Source organism: Rhinatrema bivittatum, chromosome 10 (genome assembly GCF_901001135.1).
Source record: "Rhinatrema bivittatum chromosome 10, aRhiBiv1.1, whole genome shotgun sequence".
Taxonomy (NCBI): Eukaryota; Metazoa; Chordata; class Amphibia; order Gymnophiona; family Rhinatrematidae; genus Rhinatrema; species Rhinatrema bivittatum.
The window spans coordinates 114,929,612-114,954,134 of record NC_042624.1 but is presented as its reverse complement, the minus strand read 5'-3'; the positions used below and the strand labels follow the sequence as shown (position 1 = coordinate 114,954,134).

Below are 24,523 nucleotides of genomic sequence, written 5' to 3'. Positions count from 1 at the left end.
TGCTTTAGGACTGGAATCACTCCCATACATTAAGTGATTTTGATTGTCCCGACTGTGCATACAGCCTTTGATAGGACAGGCGGCCTGGAGCCCGATAAAATACGCAGGCTATAAGAGCGGCACGGAGGGAAAATGGAAACAGAAAAGTAAAGAAAGAAGGAAACAGAGAAAATTACAATGGGGAGGAGGCAGTGAAAGTAAAAGGGTAAAGAAAAGGCCGGAAAGAGTGCAGTGAAGCTGGAAGCAGTGGTGTCTGAAATAATGCTGCTCCACAATTGTGCTTCCGGGATGGCTGAGGGTAAATTTGTGCAAGGGGCGCAGGTCTCTGGCGTAGCTCTCCAGCAACAGATACATCACTAGTATCCTACAACTACAGCACCCAATCTGTAGTACGCCATTCGACATTTCCGAAGGCAAGTCTTCAAGTAAATATTAATTATTAGATTGAAGCTGGGGAAGAACTAGATTTAACAAGGCAAGAGCCTAAACAAACTGGGATAAAGTGCTGCACAGATTTTGAAGAATTTAAAGTGGGCAGTGACCATTCAGTTCACTCTGTGAAAAAAGTGATTTGGATGCCGTGGCTGCCCATGTTCTCTGTGCTTCCCAGATGGGACATTCAAGTTGAAAGGTTACTGCACCAGGAGAATGAGCTGCATGGGGTCAAGCAGTGGTCTTCCAGCTCAGGTCCCAAGACAATTAAGCCTGGATTTTAAAAGGGCCACATTTGCAAATGCCGGCAGTTACGCGCGTGGCCGAGCCTTGCTCGCGCCGTGTGCATTTTTCAAAAGGGTCAGCCACGCTATTCCGGGGAAGCGTGCGCCGGCAGCCGGCCAGCGCATGCAAGTCGCTTCTGCTCCAGCGGAGCAGTAAGTAAAGAAATGTTAAAAATTGTTATAGTTAGGTAGGGGGTAGGGGAGGAGAGGGGAAAGGGAAGGAAGGTTAGGCAGGGGGGTAGGGAAGTTCCTTAATTGGAGCAGACTGGGAGGGAACCGGGGGAGGCCTGATCGCATCGCTGCGTGTAATATTCGAAAATTCACCCCCTCCTGCACACGCCGCCCGCACATGCACACGCGGATTATAAAATCCAGCGTGCATGTGCGCGCGGCCAACGGATTTTATAAAGCGCGTGTATTATAAAATCAGCACGTCCATGAGCGCGTGCCAGGAACCGCACGTACATGGACACGCGTGCTTCATTTAAAATCTACCCTTTACTGTTGAAGTAAAAAAAGAAAAAAAGTGATTTCATTATAAATATGAACATATATGACCTGGAACATATAGACCAGCCATACATTTGATACCCAGGTGTTACATCATTGTAAAGTGATTTTTAGGAGAGGAAAGACTCATATTAATTACCTGGTAACTGTGTCATAAATGCAAACTGCTGTTAGCCCACCTTGATGGAGTATAGTTATTGCTTTTACGCAGCTGCTGAAATTTTAAAAATCTTTTCACCTTGCAATTTCCCTGAATTGCTGGATGTGGCTAGAGTCAGAACTGTGTACCAACTTACCCCCAAAATACCGGATTTGATTGGCCCATGTTGGCCAGTGGTGAATATGCCCAACATGACATTATGGGCTGGCTCAGTGACTGTGCCATACAACTGCCGCCATGTGAAGGGGCCTGGGCTTCATTCTCGGGCCAGGTCTTCAGCTTCCTGGGTTAACCAGGGCTAGGGATGTTGAAGAGGCAGTGTTCACAGCCCCTGGGGGAGAAGGGAGTCCAGGTCAGCGCACAATGGCAACACCTAGTGGCTGAATTTAGGATGCAGGGTTGCCGGGCTCCAGAAAGAGGCATGGTTCACAGTCCCCAGCTGGGGACTGTCACACATGCTCGGGTAGCGGCAAATGAAGGCTCGTGGCGTTACATCCCAGCCCTGGATCTGAGTCATCCGGAGGCACAAAAAGCAGAAGGAAAACACTGTTGGGTCAAAAGAAGATGTCATCGTGCATACTAGATTCAAGCTCCCATTATAAGCTGTGAACACTCTTGTGTTGCAGGAAGGTGAATCTCGATTCTCTTCCTTGGTCTTTCTCTCCTGCTCTGCATCCCACTGATGCCAAGAAGAGGTTCTTTTTGTAGGGTATCCACAGTGACTATTCATGAGGCATATTTGTATACATTTGATTTATGGACTGGAGTGAGAACTGAGATCCATTATTGAAGGGATACAGCTTAAAGGCTGTGCAAACATGCTATTGATCCATTCTACGCCTGGTAAAGTTCTGAAGCATTGCAGAATGTTTAGTGCACATGGTTTCCTTTAAATCACAGGAATTGAATCAGAATCGCGGTCAACACGGTCCTTCCATCTGTTTTTAAGTTAAAGTTCACGCTAGTCGTGGTCAAAATCAATCTGCTTGCCATGGTTCGAAGCCTTCATGTTGTTAAGCATGTAGTCAGTTAGATTTTTCTGCTTCATTTGATATGGCTGTAGCCTCATTTCCTGTGCAAATGAACTCTGATAAGGAAGCTCAGTTTAAGAGGTTTTACTGAAACACGGTTATCTGGGACGGCTGCAATAAGGTCTTTCTCCCAAACTTACTTTCTTTCTCTTTGCAATCTCGAATTTTAAGCTGGACTGAATGTGAGTGAAATGTTGGACCGGGGTTTGCTCAGGATCTTGTTGTGCATGCTTGTCTGCAATCGATGGCGTCGATCTGTACATGCATTTCCCTTATCAGAGACCAGTGGATGTACATCTCTGGTGCTTGTTGATTTCATTTCCCAACTCATCTGCTGAGCTCAGACAGCCGCCCTCAACAATATGCCTTAGCTTCCTCTGGACTTCTCGCATTACAGGAACAATCATCTTTGAAGTTCATCCTCCACTCATAACAGATCCGGAGATCAGGTATAAGGAGCAGGCAAAATTAAGTCAGAAAAGAACAAATGCTCCGTAAGTCAGTTTGCTTGCATATTTTCGAAATGGTGCAATCTTTTACCTGAGGTTTTCATTCCCTGCAACCTTCAGCAAGGAAAAAAAACCCAATTGTATAGAAAAGGTGTCCTTTTAAAGGCATTGCGGGGTAATAAAAAATAAAAATCAGGAATGAGAAGGCCACTAGAACTGCAGTAAAGCTGTGCAAGCAAAAACTTATATTGTGATATGGGACTTTTCACAATAAAGAGTTACGTTTGAGGAACAGGTAAAAGCTCGAGTGCTCTCTGCACTGGTCTTTGCTTATGATATAAGGGAAACATAATATATTATGTTTCCCTTATATCATATATTATTTATATATTATTTATATGTCATATATTATTTATATGTTGTTAATTCCGCTCTGCCTACTTCCTGGCTACTATAGCCCCCAAGTTCAATGCCCTTGTTATATGTAACTTTGCTTGTTTCGGCCTTCTTGTTTGGTTTCACTTGTTAATCCCCTAAGTTCCATGTAAACCGGCCTGATGTGAATTCCATTCGTGAAGTCCGGTATAGAAATATATATTAAATAAATAAATAAAATAATAGTAAATGTTGGCAGAAAAAGACCCAAATGGTCCATCCAGTCTGCCCAGCAAGGTATTTTTGGCTCATAATTGTTTCTGCAGTTTATACCCTAAGGTTAATGAGGTCCCCATCGAAGCCATAAAAGCAGGAAATGGCCCGACCTCCCCCTCCCTCTTGCAGAGCAAGGTGGGCCAAAGCACAAGAGCAGAGGGCCACCACCCTACTGTCATCGTGTGGGAACATGATCAAACTTTTATTGATGCCATGCACACGAGCCAGATGTATCCCTTGATGGCCTACATCTGTCTGTGGTAGAAAAACGAAGCAAACGTGGAAAATTCAGATCCTACGTCATCAGGCATTTAAACTGGGAGATGGGGGGAGGCAGGTGAAAGCCAATGGGTTTGGAATTCTGCTCCCAGCAAACACGGGAAGTCAGTGCTGGCGCAATCCACTGCGGCACAGTTGCTAGGCAGATCAGAAGTAAAACTGAAAGCAGAGAGAGAGAGAGAGAGAGAGAGAGAGAACTGGGCCGTAGCACATCAGCTGAACCCCTTGTCCAATCAGTAGCAGCAATGAATGTGAAAAGGGAAGTCTGGGAGAATGCATTCTAACTTTACCTTTTCTTTTCTTTTTTGCATAACCGAACGTTGGGCCCAACGCACACAAGATCCCGCCCTCCCTTTCTATTCCCTTAGGAATTGACGTTCCCGACATTCCCCCCTTCTCAGCATCTCCGCACATTTGCTCTCCGCCATCACTATCGTAGTCCCAGTCTGTCTCGCGGGGCCTAGAAATGATCCCTGGACGAAGACTGAAAGGTGAATTTTCAAAGCCCGGCGCTCCCATTAATTAGGGGATGCAGGAGCAAATCAGACCCGCACGCGCGCCGACCGAATTAAAAAAAAAAAAAAGGTGCGTAAATGTTGCGGCGCGTCCATCTCAAAACTTTTCAGCAAAGGGTGGGGGTGTGGTCTGAGCGGGCCGGGGACCCCTGCCATGTAACTCTACTTCTGCTATGGCTGGCGTGCAAGTTATAAAAGAAAAAGGATCGAGCCATTTTGGAGGGGTTTAAAGGGTCTGGGGTAACTGGGGGGGGGGGGGGGGGGAGAGGTGCAGGCTATCAAACCAGGGGGCTCTGGAGGGCCTAACTTTTAACTGGGAGAACTGGTGGATGAACTGGTAAACTGGTATTGGCATCGTGGCGTGCTCCTCTTAAAATCCCCCGAGTCACGCGATAGAAGTGGGATTTGCGCGCCCCCCACTTAAAATCTGGCGCACACGTGCGCGCGGCCAGGCTATTTGGTACCCGAGCGCATATCCGCGTGTGAGTTATAAAACAGGCATGGCTCTGGGTGCTGGCTGGCGCACATTGTTTGAAAGTCACCATGCTCTGCGTGGGCAGTATTTCAGCCAGGCCCTTCTCACCCACGCCCCTTACGTAATGCACCTTTTGTTCACGTGTTTCATGTTTGGCCTTATTTTGTTTCCGCTGTTTTGATACCCCCTTGATTGTCTTTGAGAATTTGACTCAGTGTTGGTTGATCAATCCCCAAGTCCGAAAGTAACTTGTACGACCATGCAAGTTCTCTGGCAGGCTTGCTCTGCAGCAGGGTACTCTGCCTCTGTGGAAGGCGGAGCCACATCTGTCTACTTCTTGCACTACCATGTGCTAGCTGCACCACTGTGCAAGAAGACATATCTATCTGCATATTGGATAAGTAGCAGCACTTATCCAGATAAGTTTTGATTTATCCAGCTGCAAAGCCGCCACTTCGCTGGATAGATGTGAAAAGTAGGGGCACCCTTAAATTGGAATTTATCTAGATAAGTAGTGCGCATCGGCTATACTCGCGTATTTTTACATCTAACTTTAAATATATACAAACGGAGATTTTATGTGCATAATTTGCACACATTTACCCCTCATAATTAAGGTTTACGCATTTCATCAGGAGATTTTCTAACGTGCATAGCAATGAAATTTCCAGTTTTACCAATTAGCTTACCAGTTCACCCACTCCATCTGCAGGTCATCGAGACCTTCCTGGCTGTTGAGCCTCAGCTCTCCCACTTTCACCCAGATCTCCCACCCAGTCAGTATTTCACTTTTAAGACATTTATGATCACTTACTCCAGATATAGAGGAAGCGTAAATATACACGAGAAAGCTGCCAAATCTTCATGCATAAATTGCTTATAAAATAGCAACTTACGCACATAAATGTTGACCCCGCCTTGGAACATCCCTGGCCTGCTCCTTTTTTGCATGAACAAATTTACTCGCGGACTCCTACTTATGTGTGTATTTTGAGGTTTATAAAATAGCACATACATGAGTATATGCTATTTGCACACATGTATGCTGATTTTTCTGCACACAACTTTTCAATATTCACCTTTTAGTGCATGGCATATTAAGTGGTTTTAGCAAGCACATTAATATTTTTATCATATGCTAAAAACTGTGCAAGTTTAGTGCATAAAGCCCTTTGTATACTATTCAGCCATAGAAGTAAATCATTAATAAAACAGGATTACAGATAAAAGTAATGTATACTGAAATGCAGTAACATAGAAACATAGAAATGATGGCAGAAGAAGACCAAACGGCCCATCCAGTCTGCCCAGCAAGCTTTCACACTTATTTTCTCGTACTTATCTGTTACTCCAACCGCTGAGTTCAGGGCCCTTATGGTAGCTTTTTTATTCTAATTTCCTTCCAGCTCCACCATTGACCAGAGAGCAGTGTTGGAGCTGTATCAAAGTGAAGCATAAGGCTTAGTGTTTGAGGGTAATAACCGTCGTATCGAATACATGAGTGTTTTGCACTATTACAATTTATTATAAAGTTTTTGCTTATTATTTTGCACCAGGAATGGTTACTTCTCTCTCAAGTCCCTTCTGCTCTCTATTTTCTGTGTATGTGGCGGGATGCGGGGGGGGGGGGGGGGGGTGATGGGGAAGAGTCTACATGCTGTAGGCCATTCCCTCTTAAATCACCGGTCTGGCTCTATATTTATAGTGTAAGGCAACATTTTAAATTTAAAATGCATTTTTCCCTTCCTTGACTTCCAAGGCTTTATAAGAGTGCAAGATTCTCTGCTTTGCCTGGTTTGGTTTCAGCTATGGAGAGGTACTGATTTAAGATTTCATTCTAAGAACTCCATGTTTGGGCAGCCCCGTGATTTCCAAAGAAATCATAATAACAAATTGCTTGAAGGCTGCAGAAAAATAGACCATGAAGAGGAAGCAACTCAGAACTAGACCGCCACAGTTTTCCGGTGAAGCAAGCTTCCCGTGCACAGACCTGTATCTTCCGCAGCAAGCCTGATTGCAGAATCTATCAGTAAGATATATGGATGCAGGAAATATTCATACCAGTAATTACTCTGACCATCACAGTTCTTCAGCTGAAGCAACATTTTATCAGGCACTGGCAAGCAGCCTCAGTCAGAGAAGGTCATTTTCATTTTAATCGGTTTTGAAGCTCCGTGCCTCTCTAGGTCAAAGTCTGTTGGACGTCACGTCTAATGCCCATGGGACAAGAGGTTTCTAGCCGACCAAATTGCTGAATTTCTATTTCCCCCAGAATTATCTGGCTCCCAAATTCAGTGCCTGAGGTTGCACACAATTTAAATCAGACGTGGACACGACACACGTCCCTTAAGCTATCCTGCAGCTTTAGGGTGGGAATGGATTTGTAGGCAAGGGATAGTAAAAGAAAAGATGCGTCTGGCCCGTTTGAAAGCAGAGTTGAGATTTTAGCCAGGCTCAGTTTGTAGATGCTGAGAAGCGACAGAATAGTTCTACACTGTAAACACCATTAGTAATATTACTTTTTTTTTTTTTTTTTAAATATCTATCTTCAAACACTGATCCAGTTGGAGTCCATTCGTTTGCTGGTTTCTCCATAAATTGCAAGTACAAATTGAAAGTGAGCAGATGACATGCACAATTCTATCATGCAATAAAATATTTTAGCATACTCTAGCTGTAAACAATTTCAGCTACATATGCTCTCCTCAGAGGTCCAGTGGTGTACTTGTTAATTTGTGAGTAGCTGTCAGTCTTGGATACTTAAGCCAAGTTTCATATAGAATTTAAAGCAAAAAAAAGTCAAGTTTTTTTTCTGTTTTTATTCTAGCAGAAAGCAAACGCTTTCAGTCTCCGAATCTTGCAGAGAAGCTAAAAGCCACAGCAGAAACCCAATGGCAGAGGGGGGAGAGGTTTGAATTCAGCTACCAAAAATATCAGAGCAGGCCGGCATGAGAGGTGAACGCGGCCGTCACGAGACGTTGGACCTGGACGAACAGCCATGAACTCAGCACATCACGAGGAGACGTCTGGATAACTATCCGCAGCTGCAGAAGTAAGGTGAGTTCCGTTGACCTTTTTTAAACCAGTGAGAACGGTAAACCTTATAAGGCCTCGCGCAGAACCGACTCTGTGGGCAGGATTACCCTAGTGCAAAAAATAAAGTGCTTGCAGAACAGTACCTGCTTATTTCTTCTGTTAAACAATATCTGTTATATTGTACCTATCACTGTGAATGGTAATGAAATCTACTGATTTAAGCTGCCTTTAATAGTGTTCATTGTGATACCTGCTGTTATAATTTTTCAAATGCTTTGGTAACTGTTAATGCAGAATTGAGGTACTGCCACGGGAAAGATCAGAGTTTTGTATATATTAAAGACTTTGCTTCCTTGAGGCACTGCACTCTTTTGAGGGGGCTATAATTATAACCTCTAGGTAGGCGACCAACGTTATGCAGCACTAAATAACTCCTTTCGGTCCACTCTAGTAATTGCAAAGTATAATGAATTTGAAAAGAATAAAAGAGATTGGGCAGAGCCAGTAAGGAAAGCTGTTATTTAAAAGATTATTATATTAGACTAGCTGGATAGCACGCAAAAGGAATTGGCAAGGCTGGAGCCTGAGTGCACCAGAAGCCTGGGATATTTCCAAGCCCGTGCAGGATAGCCAGAGAGCAGCCTTGGGCCCAGGGTATTAGGCACCCATCAGCCTTGCGCCCCCCTCCTCCCACTCCCAGCCCAAACCTTGATCTCCTCCCCCCAACCTACCCCAAACAGAAGGAAAGGCTATGAGTGAGGCCGTGTAGTGACAAGTTAGCCAGATAACTTGCCCTGTATATTCAGAAGGAAAAACATACAGCAGAGAATACCTGCCTAAAGTCATCCGGCTACATTTAGCCAGATAACTAAAAAATCTAAACGGCTATATTTGATTGTAGCCAGGCAGGTTTGGTTTTTTTTAGTTACGTAATGCAAAGGCCCCGTTGGACCGTGCTATCCTCACTCCCCCACCCCTCCAAGCCTTTTTAAAGCTTTGAGACGTGCCCGGCATTGTACCCTAGGGCCCCGTCACAGTTATTTTTTATTTAAAAAGACAATCGATCTGCCACCCACAAAGCTGATTCATGACACCGGTCCCCCATATCCCCTAACCATTCCCTTCCCCCGATACCTTATTTATTCCTCCTGGGAGCGAGGAACCCTCTGCCCAGCTCCTGCTGCCTCCAGTGCTGCTCTGACAGAGGCAGCGCCGGGAGCCTAAGCTCAGGTTCAAGCCCCTTTTCAATCTGGCTAAATTATAACTGGATAACTACCTCTCTGGTTATTATTTTAGCCAAATAAGTGGCTGAATAGGCCTATTTTTCCATTTAGACAGAAGCCTATCTGCTATAGGCCCTTACACAGAAACTGCAGGCTAGCAGAATACCTCAAGTTCTATCACACATACAGACACAGACAGACCCTCACCAAATAAATAATGAGAGACCATACAATAGAAATTCAAAAGGTGCAAACAAAAACTGAACTGGAAACCACACTGGACTCTGTTTACAGTGCAACAATGGAACAACAGAAACATTACCATCCGTCATAAATTATCATACAATAAAATCAAGAAATATAAAACATCAATGATAGTAAAAACTTACTATTAAAAGAATATTTAAAAATAACAGACAGAATGTCATCCAATAACTAAAAACTCATAACAAATTTAAAAAATGTTTAATGCTGCAAAAAAATATTGAAAAATAGCACAAACATCAAATAATGCCCAATGATTAAAACTAACAAGGATAAAGGTATATTTGGATTTTCAGAAGGCGTTTGACAAAGTTCCTCATGAGAGGCTTCTAGGAAAATTAAAGAGTCATGGGACAGGTGGCGATGTCCTTTCGTGGATTACAAACTGGCTAAAAGATAGGAAACAGAGAGTAGGATTAAATGGACAATTTTCTCAGTGGAAGGGAGTAGGCAGTGGAGTGCCTCAGGGATCTGTATTAGGAACCTTACTTTTCAATATATTTATAAATGATCTGGAAAGAAATACGACGAGTGAGGTAATCAAATTTGCAGATGATACAAAATTGATCAGAGTAGTTAAATCACAAGCAGATTGTGATAAATTGCAGGAAGACCTTCTGAGACTGGAAAATTGGGCATCAAAATGGCAGATGAAACTTAATGTGGATAAGTGCAAGGTGATGCATATAGGGAAAAATAACCCATGCTATAGTTACACGATGTTAGGTTCCATATTAGGTGCTACCACCCAAGAAAGAGATCTGGGCGTCATAGTGGATAACACATTGATATCATCGGTTCAGTGTGCTGCGGCGTTCAAGAAAGCAAACATGGCTTTCTTAAAGATCGAAGCACTGAAAAACTACTACTTGCAATAACAGATACCATCCTCAAAGGCATGGACCACGGCCAATCTTACATACTTGCTCTCTTAGATATTTCAGCAGCCTTCGATATGGTTAACCATCAAATCCTAATATCACGTCTGGCAGAGATAGGCATCTCAGACACAGCCCTATCCTGGTTCTCCTCTTACCTTGCCCATAGAAAGTACTTAGTTAAAATTGATAATTTCGAATCCTCACACATTCCCCTCACACAAGGCGTTCCCCAGGGCTCCTCTCTATCTTCCACCCTCTTCAATATTTATCTACTCCCACTCTGCCATTTACTCTCTAATCTAGGCCTGAAATTCTTCCTATATGCAGACGATGTACAAATACTCATCCCCATTCAGAAATCCCTCAAAGAAACATTGCAATTCTGGGAAACATGCCTTGTATCTATCAACTCCCTGCTTTCGAATCTCCACCTTGCGCTCAATGCCTCAAAAACTGAAATCCTCATACTATCAAATCAACCAATCCATACTTTCCACCAAACGTCTCAAAACACTTCACAAACTCACACACCTCCGCCCGCTGTAAGAGACTTAGGTGTCTCCCTAGACCATCACCTAAGCTTCAAACCCCACATTAAATCGCTACTAAAAGGGGGTTTCTACAAACTCCACATTCTCAAAAAACTGAAACCTCTCCTCCACGCCCACGATTTCCGCACAGTTCTGCAGACGACCATCCTATCAAAACTTGACTATTGCAACTCCCTCCTCACAGGCCTCCCGGCTTCCACTATCAAACCCCTTCAAATCCTACAAAATGCCATGGCCAGAATCTTAACAAATACACGAAAAACGGATCATATCACTCCCATTTTAAAAGATCTCCACTGGCTCCCCAATACCTTCCGTTCTCTATACAAAACACTCACCATCCGCCGGCTGCCCCCTCTGGAGGATGGCAGAGAAGGCTGAAAGGGCTGAAAAAGAAACAAAAAGTAAGTTGGTTACACTTTTTCACATATTTTACATGTCGAGTCGCTTTGGGAGGAGGGAGTTTTAGGTTTTTAGGTTTTACATGTCGAGGCGCTTCGGGAGGAGGGGTTTTTAGGTTTCACATATTTTAGGTTTTTAGGTTTTCTTTTGGGGGAAAGTTTGCCGTCTACCCTTACCCCTGCCTCTAATGCAGGGGTAGGGGTAGGCGGTAAATTAGCAGGTTAAATGTGTGGCTAAACTACAGGTTAAAAAGGTGTTTTAATCCTGGGAATGCCTCTAAACAAGGTGGGTAAAATTAGTTTTGCTTTGATTATTGGTACCTGCAGGATTTGCACCAATGTGGGCAGTTTAATTATTTTCTCCAAAGGTTACTGTCCTATATGTCCTAAAGCAGGAGAGAGCAACGTCAGTTCTTGAGAGCACCAACTGGTTGGGTTTTCAGGACATCCCTAATGAATATACATGAGATATATTTAGGAAAAAACTCAAGACCTGGCTGTTCCAACAAGCCTTCCCATAGCCCTTTCCCCTCCTCACTCCTTGATCCTAGAAAGTCCCCTTTCACCCCCTGCTAATCCTCTCCCCAGTACTGTCACAGCCCCGCATTGTTAGCAAGTTTCATGATTGTATATAAGTTCTATATATATATATTTAGAGTGCCTTATTTCCGACTCAATGCACTTCCAGTATAGCCTTGTTAAGTTTACAACGTTATTCCTCTGTCTCCAACATATTTCTGCTTCCAAGTTCACATTACCTTGTTTTATTGTAACTTTTCTTCCTCTTCAATATTATTGTTACAACCCCCCTGTTCCTTGTGAACCGATATGATATGATTTGTATCATGAATGTCGGTACAGAAAATAGTTAAATAAATAAATAAATATTTGCATATAATTGTACATACTTTAAACTTGGGGATGAGGGAAGGTGGAAAAGGTAATACTTTGGTCCTTAAAGTCCAGCAAAACATCTGTTTTTTTGGTCATCCATGATGAATATGTAGGATATCTATTTGCATACAGTAGTTCAACTTTATGTCTTAATCACATATTTGGATTTGAAGTGGGGTCACTTGTTGCCTGTGGGAATTGTAATTTGACAGTAAGATGCCACTTGAAATGTTTGCAGTCCTGGTAAGCAGAATATTCCAGTGCATGCTTAAAAATTCACTGCAAATTGAATACAAAAGCATGGACCAAATGTATTTTTCATAAGCTTGTTTTGCAGTTCCATTTCCTTGAAATAAGGAGGGGGGGTGGGGGTCATTCTGCTAAAATATTTACAGCTCCACTTTTCTCGAAACGTTGGTGAAAAATGCTAATTCTCCCATAGCAAAGGGAAACTTGGGCTAGAGAGCCATGGTACGCAGGTAGAGATGAACACGTTGTGTAGGCCAATCCACGGAAAGGGTTCTCAAGCTACTGATACTGAACTGAGAAAGAGACTGACAAAGCAAGGAGGGAACATTTTTCACATAACTTTTATTCTTTGGTTCTAGAGTAAAAACAGCTGTCAACAAGAGAGAAAAAGAAAAAAAACATTTAACATGGGAAAGCCCGAGTCATTGTGAAAGAACACCACATGGATTTTTTTTTATAACTTCCAACCCCAAACATGCATAGGAAAAACTAAAGCAAACAATTTATATATATATATATATATATATATATATATATATATATACGAACTTTGAAAATCTTGCAATAAAACCTTCTATAACCTAATCATAGCAACAAATTAGCAGATGATTAATTCAAAGAACAAGTTATCCCCCTCTGTGTGCCTCCTAATCCATGCCTCAAAGAGGTCATTTTAATTATCACGCTGTCACTAGTATTCATTAGTTTGCTGGTACCGACAGGAAGTCAGCAGTATGCCTTCTTAGATACATTGGTATTCATCTTAGGAAGGCACTTCCTTCCTTAAAAATGCACACGGTTTAACTTCCCAACCTTGAAATGCATAAGCTAGTTACCATTTGTTTTTATTCTTTTACCTGCACAAGAGTAAAATCAGGTCTTGCTTTCAATATTTATAAATAACGTTTCCACCCTGCCCGCCTCTTAAAATTCAAGTATTACAGCCACAGAAATGGATGATAAAAGATTGGTCTGCTTGTGTGCTCTCTGCGTTGGGTTCCTTTATAAATATGTCAGTAGAATCAGAAAAAAAGGAACCACCTCAGTGAAAAATCACAGACAATCACTGGGTAACTTCAGAAATCCGACGTCTCCAGGATATCACAATGACATTGTCAGCCTTGCTACAGATGTTGATAGGGATCAGATTGGATGCCTGCAGCGCACCTTCAAGAATAAGGAACTCGCGGTTTCAGACTCCATTTTGGGACTGTTAAGAACACAGACGGCCCTACAGATCCACACCATGACGCATCACGGATCAATGGGAGAATGTCATTGGGCTTTGGCTTTGCTGCACGTTTCTGTCACAAAGGCGACGCCAAGTTACTGTTCACCTTGTTGTCAGATGAATGGGCGAGCACGCACTTGGCATCGGTAAATAACAAAGCTGCCTTGCAGTCTGTGCAGAGTGACCTGTGGCTGCAGGAATGCCCGTGGGCAGACTGCGTGGAGGGAATCGTTCATTTCAGTGGGCCTTCCTGCAGTCACCCGGCACAGCATTTCAATGCATGGAGGCCATGCTCTCTCGATGTGAAGGAACGGTCATCCGTGTCTTGAAATGTGGTTTTTGGTTATGGTGACCAATGCACATTTCATGTTGGGGTGGGAGGAGCTGAAGTTAAACAGAGGGACCTGTACCTACTGGACCATTAATAGTAGGAAATGCTTGACATAGGAAGTCATTGCTACTCTTTAAATATAACCACAGGACAGTTTCATTTAAAATACATCTTCAATCATCATTATTAAACATAAATTTAAGAAAACTATTTTTGAGGTCTCCTAATAAACTTTCTGTTTTCTTGAGAGAAGTAATAAACCACTAAAGCAAAGAGGGGCTAGATGTACCAATGGTTTTTTACCTGTAGGGATCTATGCACTAAGCATTTTCCCTGTAGACACAAAATGGGAGCAACCCTTTAATAGACCAAGCTTTTTGTGTCTAGGGGGAGGATGCTTCATGCATTTGGCCCGAAGGCTGGCCTTCGGTCACTCAGAAAGCAGGAGCGTTACAGCACAGAGAGGCAGGCAGAAAGTAACTTAACCTAAGAACAACATCAACAATTTAAACAGAACAAAATGCATCTTTCAAAACTGCACACATGACGTGTTATCTTTCATTTTCTTTTGCTTTCCTTTTTGTAAGAAAAACCTTTCATGCCATAGAAGACAATTTTTGTAATCTAAAATATTTGTGATTTTTGGAGAAGTGCAAACATTCGGAACGGATTTGCTTTGCCCCAGTAGAACAGGTCCGTGCCTCATGAGATATTTGAGTGGTCTCTGGGATTCAGTAAACTTCTTCGCTCTACTTTGCTGCCTTCGTAGAGATGCCCGGCTCCTGGATGGTATGTTGCATTAAAGGCAGGTGAGCTCTCCCTGCTTGTGCTGAAACGAAAGAACAAAATCATGGGACGCTATGAGGGGGGGGGTGTAGTTTTGCAACAGCCTGCACAAATTAGATGGCCAGATACACTGGTTTTCAATGTGGTAGTAAGTTCATTTTGGAAATTATCCCACCACATCTACCCACACGCCATTCCACCTGCTGTTATGAGCGCAGCACGTTTTTTTTGAAATTGTACACGCATGCTTTTGAAAAAGCAAAAATGCCCGCAGAAGTGCAAAACCCTTCCCAAACCCGCCTTGGGAATGCCTGCACTCGATCCTGGTAATCTTACCCGTATGCATGACATATGTGCATACGTTTACTTGCATATCAGGCTGGCAAGTTTATAACAGGATCGTTTTAGAGGTAAAGTACTGTTTTACCAGCAAAAATACCTTTCCAAATTTCCCTCCCTATGTAGCTATCTATCTACGGTATCTACCTATATATATATATATATATATATATATATATATATATATATATCTAAGTTCTTTAAAATGTAGATAGTCACAGTAGGGCCAAACCATATTGTAGAAGTTTTAAGTAATATGTTACAAATACAGTAAGTAGAAGCAGGAAGTCAGACTTGAGTTTGATGAGTTTAGACCCTGGCTCTGTTTTGGTTCTCTGTCTGTCAATGAGTTGATTAAATTACTTGGGATCAGGAAGGAAGGCACTGCAGATACACACAATGGGGCAGATTTTCAGAGCCCTGCTCGCCTAAATCTGCCTAAATCCGGGCGGATTTAGGCGAGCAGGGCCCTGCGCGCCGGTGCGCCTATGTTCAATAGGCCTACTGGCGCGCGCAGACCCCGGGACTCGCGTAAGTCCCGGGGTTTTCTGAGGGGGGCATGTCGAGGGTGTGTCGAGGGGGCGGGCCCGATCCGCGCGGCGTTTTCGGGGCGGGCCGTAGCGTTTCGGGGGCGGGCCCGGGGGTGTGGTTACGGCCCGGGGTGGTCCGGGGGCGTGGCCGCGCCCTCCGGACCCGCCCCCAGGTCGCGTCCCGGTGCGCTAGCGGCCCGCTGGCGCACGGGGATTTACGTCTCCCTCCGGGAGGCGTAAATCCCCCGACAAAGGTAAGGGGGGGGGGGTTTAGACAGGGCCGGGCGGGTGGGTTAGGTAGGGGAAGGGAGGGGAGGGGAAGGTGAGGGGATGGCAAAAGAAAGTTCCCTCCGAGGCCGCTCCGATTTCAGAGCGGCCTCAAAGGAAACGGAGGTAGGCTGCGCGGCTCGGCGCGCGCCGGCTATACGGAATCGATAGCCTTGCGCCCGCCGATCCCGGATTTTAGCGGAAACGCGCGGATCTACTAAAATCCAGCGTACTTTTGTTTGCGCCTGATGCGCCAACAAAAGTATGCCAAATCGCGCTATTTGAAAATCTACCCCAATGGTTTTTCTCCTTCCCCTGGATTACTATATGGAAAGTACTGCTAGGCAACCAAAAACAGTTGGACAGAACGGTCTTCTTGTCTTCTTTCTGGCTAATCTCTCTGAATCATTTTCTCCTCATGAAGACTCTTCCATCAGGCCTACCCAGACTAATTCCATGCACATCCAGCCATATCTACTAACTTATGCCCTCCAAGTAATGACGTTAAATTTTTAACCCTCTAGTTCCTCTCTTCCTGCTAACCTGTTTATTTTTCTCTAGTTGTTGTACTTTCGTTGTCCCCTCCCCGTCCATTGTATTTTCCATCTAACGTTTGATGTAAACCGACATGATGTACCCACTAATGTCGGTATAGAAAAGCCTTCAAATAAAATGAAGACGTGCACCCTGTAACTTGCAGGGTTTCAGTCCTCCTGTTACAGGTGGCCTCACTCATCAGAGCAGCCACTACCCAACAGGTCCCACAATACAATCCATACTACAGAGACAGAGCATCGATATGGATGCTTGGCTTAGGACTTCAGTCTTGTCTGTCTCCACTCAAGTCTCCATCCATCTCCCTCCCTTTGATTACAGAGGCACAGGACGTCATAGTAGAAGTACTTACTGCAGTGAATCCCGCTCAACTCCAGCAGCACCTTGTACAATATTTGTTTATTTGATTTATATTCCATTTTTTTCTGGCACTTCAAAGCAGATCACATTCAGGTACTGTAGGGGCTTCCCTACCACTGACCTGAACCCACGCAATCATGCCATCTAGACTTTAGACTGGATTAGAAGCAGTAACATGGTATAGGAAACCCTCAAGCAGAAGCACTGCCAATGCTACCCTATCAGAGTGTGGAAGGCAATGAAGGTATCCGTGTGGGAGTAAGAGTCCTAACTCGTAAAGGGGAGAGGAGATGTTCCTGAGAAGAGAAGGGCATTGGGATGGTCCTGGCTGAATAAGCATAGCTAGCACAATACTACCCCTCCCGCCCGCCATGTTTATTCCCTCAGGATCCAACCAAAGAGACTGAGAGACCAGATAGGAACAGGATAGCCAAGCAAAGGAAGAGATGTTGTGAAAGATGGAGTGTGCCTCGTGTTGCTCATTTCTCCCTTAATTTTGAAGGTCAGTGGTGCCTAGCAAGATGAAAAGCCTGATCCCCATCCACCCCTTCTTATTCCTACCAGGCAAGGATTTTCAGAACGTAAAACACATCGAGCTGTCTCCAGAGTGATTTTTCTTTTTTTTTTTAAAACAAGCAGCGTAAACGTAAAACATTAACCCACATGGCGATATCTAACACCAATGTTTATGTGAACATGTCTTTAGTTCAGAACGACGCCATGGTTTGTGCTGTAGGAAGTCTGGCTGCGCCTGTGAGCTTGGGAGCGCAGAGCGTATTGTTTTCAGCCTGCTCTGTTATGATTCCTTAAGCATTTGACAGGGTAATTGTTGTAAAATGTTATTTTGGTGAGTCCTCTGCTGGGGGCTATCCAAGCAATGAAATCTTTATAATTCTGTAAATGGATCCTTTTCATTGTACCCACGCAAATGTGTCAGATATTAAAATCTGAAAGGTTTTCTTTAATCACAGCTACATCTATTGAGAACAGAGAAATGTGCAGACAAGTGTAGGCGTCAACTGACATATTATAATTATCAATAGAGTAGAAAAAACTAAAATTAATTTTTCAGGCAAAACATATAATTTGCCTTTAAAACTGTAATGACTTTTTTTCATGCAAATGGAATTCACTGTTTCTGAAAGCCAGATTTAAGTACTCCTTAGCTGAATTTTCTGCAATTAGTTTTTAAAGGTATAGTGATCTAGGAACTGAACGCTGAGTCTAACATACTGCCATAGCTTTTTTTTTTTTTAAATTTTTAACAAATGAGTCTTATTTAAGAGTACAATGTGCCCAGATGACCCTACTCATAAACTGAACATATACAAGATTATACATAAAAGACTATATTCATTATCTTTCCATCATTTCAGGGAAACCGCTAAGCAAAATTAGACTGGATGCCAATTTTCTGACCTATGGGATACTTTTAAATTTTTTGCATCTTTTATTTTTGCCAGTAGGGTGAACGTAACACCCATACATGAATGCCCTACAGGTTTAGCGCTCATGACCACGGAATCTATTGGCAACAAACAGCTAGCATCATGGATGGTGAAAATGTTGAGGAAAAAAAAAGGTCTAGGAATTTGGAAAGGATAAATAGTAGAAAATAAAAATCTCCCCCCCCCCAAAAAAAAAAAAAAAGAAAGAAAAGATTACTCTATTTCCATCGTTCATCCAGGTTCTTAAAAGATTACGAAATGACATGATCCCAAGAAATATGAATAGAGTTGGCAGAGTTACCAACCAATTGCAGATGTTTAGTTCCACCATTACAGATGTTTAGACATTTTTGCAGCAAATGGCAAAAGAGACTTCTTGCGTAAGGTCTCACTTTTCACTCCAGTGCTTCCACCCCTGACTGATAAAGGTAACATTTTCAATGGCACCTCTCAAATCATTGCTGTTAAACTATTCACCGTAAGTTTTAGCAAAACGTGGTGATTCCTCATAAAACTATTTGAAAAAGGAACAATGCACTGTGCTTGTCCACACACAAAATCAGCTTCTAGGGATAGAGGTCATCTCTATGCTACATCATTATAGTGCATGGGGTAAAATGTACACCAGATTTTTCAGTTACTTACAGGTCAGTATTTATAAAGCTGAAAAATGGTAGCCAGCTAAGCTATCCTGGATATTCAGAGGAATAAACATCCCACTGAATGTCCTAGAATCAAGTTATCTGGCTCCCTTTGGCTGGAAACTTTGACACTAACTGTTTACCTTTGAATATCCTTGAGTAGGTTTAAAGTTATCCGGGCACATTTCCTTGACATTTTCTATTTTGTTTCCAGTGAACACACATCCCTCAAACATTGATCATTAGTGTACATTAATGGACAATTTTAAATGGTCATTATGTGTTGATTTAACTCTGATTTACTGAAGCACATAAAACCTTTAGTAAATCTTGGCATGAATATCAATGTTTTGAAATGTATAACGCATGGGCATTACCAGCAGCGGTAGTGCCAGTCCTGATGGGCAATATTATCCTCCCACCCCACCCCCTGAGTGAAAAGGCAAGGCCTGCCATTTGCCAAAGGAATCTCAACACCGCAACATCCAGATCAAGGGCCTAAACGGCCCCATGTCAACTTCAACACCCCCGATTCATCAGATCAAGGGTCCGCTTCCCCTTCCCCCGGGATGCAGCCTGTGATTCTCTCCATTCCTTGCTTCCCCTTCCCCTCCTCTCTGAGACCATAGCTGTTCCTTCCCAAGGCAGGGGCAGACAGGGCTGATGCAACCAATCTCGTTCAGCAGAAAACCACCCTCTCCTACCTGCTGAAGGCTTTCCCCTCCCGGCAGGGGGCAGGAAACAGAAGAAGCCGGGGTGAGTCTGAGGCTGCAGCTGATACAGCAAAGAAGAGAAGAGCCACCCTGCTTCCCTAATCTAATCCTTTCCTTCACGTCGTGTCGTGTGGTGAGGGCAAAGGAAAACTACTGGCTGGTGGGTGTCAGTTTGGAAAAATGGCTGCTGCTGGGTCTGGACCCCCGACTGAACCAACAGGGCAAGTCTGGGGAGGGGGGAGTCAGCAGTGGGAATAGAGCAGAGGTTAGGGGCCCGGGTTAAGGAGGAAGGTTTTGTAACAAAGGGGAGGAGATGGTGGTTACCAGGGGCTCTATACCAGGGAGTCCTAAATGTAAACCCTTTATTTTGGGAACTCTGTCCACCTCCAGGTGCAGTGGTGGTGGAGGAGGAAGAGGGCTCTCCAGAGATCCACGGGATTTCTGACACTCTTTAAGAGTGGGGGTGTTACTTGGGGTTGATCAGCCCCTTTCAGGCACAGCCCTGGGAGAACCTGCTTATAAATCTTTTCTCTCTTTGATGGGGAGCTACCCTGCTGAATGGAGAGAAAGAGCAGGGCAGCTCAGAAACATTTTAGAAAAAATGAAGACGGTCTTTGATGGTGAAAAAATCAACTCATACACCAAAAGGTTGGCTGCTGTAAACCAGATTTCTTGCTGGTTGCAAGCTGATAGTTTATGAGTGCATTTTCAATGGTGTTCTGCATGGAAAAATAGCATCTATGCGCATAAGTAGCACGACTTTGAGCTTATGCCATAGACATCGAAACTACATGGCACAAAAAACTGGTGGTGTAGGGGCAATCCTGAGTGGAGTCAAGAAGCACAGGCAGAAGTGGCTATTTTAAAAGAGATGTACGCATATAAATTAGTAAAATAATTTGTACAATTTTACACCTGCTACATCACTATTGCAAGTGAAATCGGACTTGTCTTTTGTCTGAAATCTTTTAGGTGAGAGGCCTCGGTGAAGGGGAGGGGATTCAGGATGAAGTGTTAGAGCAGGGGGTGGCCAACCCCGGTCCTAGACAGCCACAAACAGGTCTGGTTGTCAGGATATCCACAAAGAACATGCATGGGATAGAGATGCATGCATTGCCTCCATTGTATGCAAATCTATCTCATGTATGATTGCATTTTCAAACAGCATACATGCGTATAGTTTATAAAATATCTGCCTCTGTGTAGAAATTGGGTTTATTATGCGTGCATTTTTTTTTTGGCACCTAAAATACACACACATATGTATTCAAAATAGAGAAAGTAAGTGCTTTCATTACACTGGAAATATTTGCAGGACCTAAAACATATACACAAATTTTCAGGGCAGAACTAAGCGGTATTTTACAAACCATACAGCCCCCATTGCAGAGTTTATAAAATTCTAGGAAAAATAACTGCATGTCCACGTAATCACGTAAATCCAGTACCATGAATAGGTTTGAAAGCTAGGCTCCCTAATTTCAGCTTACCTAATGAGGCATCTTGCAAGACAACACAGAAAAGAGCCTAAAAGTTGCAACAGCTTTTGGCATTTTTTTTTTTTAACAAATAGAAATTGCTATCCTTTTTAATGCTGTTTTCGCTACACTGAAGACTCTGGGGTCCATATCCAGTGCAACGTAGCCGGAGATCTGCTACTTGCGAGATACTTGGCCTGTCCTACTATAGAGATTTCTGTTGCAATCAGTGTGAGCTGACTCTAGGAACAGGAACTGGAACCAAGAATCAGATTCAGGTCTCCTGCATGGTACTGCAATGCAGCATCAGTTTATCTAGCTATCACCGGCTATGAATTACAATGGCTCTTTTCTCCTCCTCAGCCTTCTGTTAAGTGTCATGCGGTGCCCATTAGTAGAAATTACTACAGACTTTCCACAGTGGAGGTGCCTGAACAGGCTCTTTTTAAGTATTATTTCTATCCGGCACACTGGGAACTTGTTTGCATGAAAGATGCTGGGCACAGCAAATGCAAACAGTTATTATTATAGAGGTTATAGATGGCCCATAGGAGGCGTGTTTTTTTTATAGCCTCCAAAGGATTTCAGAATGTTTAGGCTAACAAAGCGAAGATTATTATCAGGTAATAAAACACTGCAAAGAAACACAAAAAATTTCAAAATACTATAACAACGTTAAGGTGTTTTTGCAGGTTTTTCTTATTTGCTTGATGAGAGTGCAGTTTAAACCATTTTCTGAAGTTTTTAAAAACCAGAATGCCTTAACTGCACTACCGTCATATCCCGAGGAGAGCGTATAAGCCATCCTATCTCAATGAAGGAAGAAAACCTGAAATTTCCACGAGTAGAGAGGAGTACCTAACAATTTTCCATTCCCTTCCAATTAAGATTATTCGTGAGATATCCCCACTTACTGACACATCTAGCAACTGGGAAATAGCAAAACCGATCTGTTTAAGAACATATTTCAGGTTGGCCTTTTGGCTCAGAGGCGATGCTGGGCACTAGGGATGTGCAGCCCCAACATTTTCGCTTCAGTTTGTTTTTTTTCATTTTGGGGTAGAAGTGCGCTTGTTTTTATTTGATTTGTTTAATGTTTTTATTGATTCCGCTCATTGCCAAGCCAAGCCAAAAAAAAACAAGCATTAAACAAGAAAATAAAACCCAAAATAAAGAAATGGGCCTCTGGTGGCCCTGGCAGGGTCTTCCTGCCAGCACTGGGCTGGGCCCCGTGCTGGCTCTGGTGGGTTGGGCTTGGTGCCCAACCCACCAGAGCCCTCACTTAGCCGTTTCTGGATCCCGTTTGTGTAAGGGCAGAATCACTGCCCAGTCACTCCTGTCTGGGTCACAGTGCTTTGAAAAGGTGCAGCTCACCTGCAGGATGGCACTGAAGTGATGTCACCTCGGCGCCTTACCACAGTGCAACTGGCACCATTTTGATGCATGGCCATACAGTTCTTTGGCTATTTAGGTCGCGCTGGAGGCCTTTTATTATTTTATTTCTTTAATTCCATAAAAACACACCACATTTTTCAGATATTTTTGTAGGAAGTTATTTCCACTTTGTTCATTTTGGAACAAACCAAAAATGGCCTCCTTGGTTAGAAATGAATGCCCATCCTTACTGGACACTACCATGCAAAATATCCACAATTCGATCCATAAGTCAGGTCTTCTGCTCAGATCGGTTCCAGCTAAAGATGCTACTAGACCTAATTAAAATGTAAAAGTACAGCTTTACTTTAATTTAAGGAATCATATATGCTGCTTCTTTTATACAAATGTCCATACCAAACACCAAAACCCAAAGAAGAACTCGTAAGGGGCTAATGTACTAAAGTGCAACTTTAATGTGTATTAACACTTCATTACCCTTATCATGTGTTCACACATTAATAATATTAATTTTAATTAGCTCTGTCACATGCAAATTCATGCTAAACAGCTCATTAATATTAACATAGGAGATCAAATGAGGAGATTAAGGAAAGGAGTTTTGAGGCATAAGAGTCAGAGGAGTTATCAACATGGAGGTTAAAGACCCCAAGAGTAAGAGAAGGGGAGGGGAAGGTGGAGGGGAGCGGAAAGAAAGTTCCCTCCGAGGGAATGGGGAAAGCCATCGGTGCTCCCCTAGGGCTCGGCGTGCGCAAGGTGCACAAGTGTGCACCCCCCTTGCGTGCGCTGACCCTGGATTCTATAACATGCGCGCGGCAGCACGCACATGTTATAAAATCGGGTGTACATTTGTTCGCGCCAGGTAGCGCGCACAAATGTACCCCACACACGCAGATTATAAAATCTGCCCCATATTGTAAACATATATATGTAAATTTTATGCATGAAATAATTGTTACGCTGCATGATTAAATACCCAGATATTTCATTAAGTATGCACATATACCATTTTGAGAATACTTGTATGGATATTTGGAATCAACAGTTTGCCAGTACCTCCACCAATTCATCTAGATTTCCCGCTCAAAAGCTGGAGAAAGCAGTTGGAGGAAAGGACTATATCGAGGCAGTGGCCATGTTTGTGAGTAGGGGTTGTAGAGCGAAGATGGAGATCAAATGAGGAGATTAAGGAAAGGAGTTTTGAGGCATAAAAGTCAGAGGAGTTATCAACATGGAGGTTAAAGACCCGAAGAGTAAGAGAAGGGGAAGATGAGTCAAGGAAGAGGGAAAGTCAGAAATCAAAGTCAATGAGAAAGAAGAGGGGGGGATTTATCAGGGAGTCGACAAATGACATCTGTCTGGAAAAGCACTGGGATGAATAGGCAGATGGAGTGGGCCTCAAAAGAAGAAAAAGCGTGGGATTGACGTAGAAGAAGGGGTTGAAACCTACAGGAGGGGGAGAGCAGCAGTCTAACACCACCACCGCAGCCTACTGTGCGAGGAGTATGGGAGAAAAGAGAACCAAAGCAAAATCCTCAGGGAAAAGCTAGGCCTCAGTCAAGACAAGGAGATGAAGAGTATGAGAAATAAAGAGGGCAGGAATAAAGGCTTCTGGGAAATAGAGAGGGCATTCCACAGGGAGCACGAGAAAGGAAAGGAAGAGGGAGGGAGAAGGGGAATAGTAAGAAGATTGGATGGGGAACAGTTTGACAGGCACTGATGGGGTGAAAGTTGCCTTAGAGGACCAGGACTGGGATTCATATTCCCGGCTGGGAGTAGGAAGAGGTGCAGGGAAATAGGTAGAAGAGAGGTAAAGGTGTGATGACAGCCACCAGATGCTGTCAGGGAGAATGGAGATGGATGAGGGGAAGAAAACTTAGAAGCTGAAGAGCACTGGTCCATGCAGGTGACAGAATGGCAGGTAGGATAAAGAATGTAGGGAATAGGGAAGGTGGATTTGGTGTCAGTAGTGGTTTGCAGCAGGGAATAAAGATTGGAGAGGATTAGCATCAGGAAGAGAAAATGTAGTGGAGCCACAGGAAACAGAGGCCTACAACCTCTCCGGTACATGGGCAGCTGCTCAAGGAATGCTGGGGTGGGAGCAGCTCAGGCCCAAGAAGGGTTGTGGGGACTTCTGGAGTTGACTCCGAATGGGAGCGACTCA

General features: G+C 43.5%; 1 protein-coding gene across 1 annotated transcript in view; it reads right to left on the bottom strand.

The window, feature by feature from the left end:
- Positions 1-12,608: 12,608 nt before the first annotated feature.
- LOC115100192 (cytosolic carboxypeptidase 6-like) overlaps positions 12,609-24,523 on the bottom strand; it is a 178,297-nt gene continuing 166,382 nt past the window's right edge. Inside the window, exon 4 of the mRNA XM_029618507.1 lies at positions 12,609-14,676. Coding sequence (XP_029474367.1) covers positions 14,550-14,676 — 127 coding nt within the window. The 3' untranslated portion in view covers positions 12,609-14,549. The remainder of the gene's footprint in view (positions 14,677-24,523) is intronic.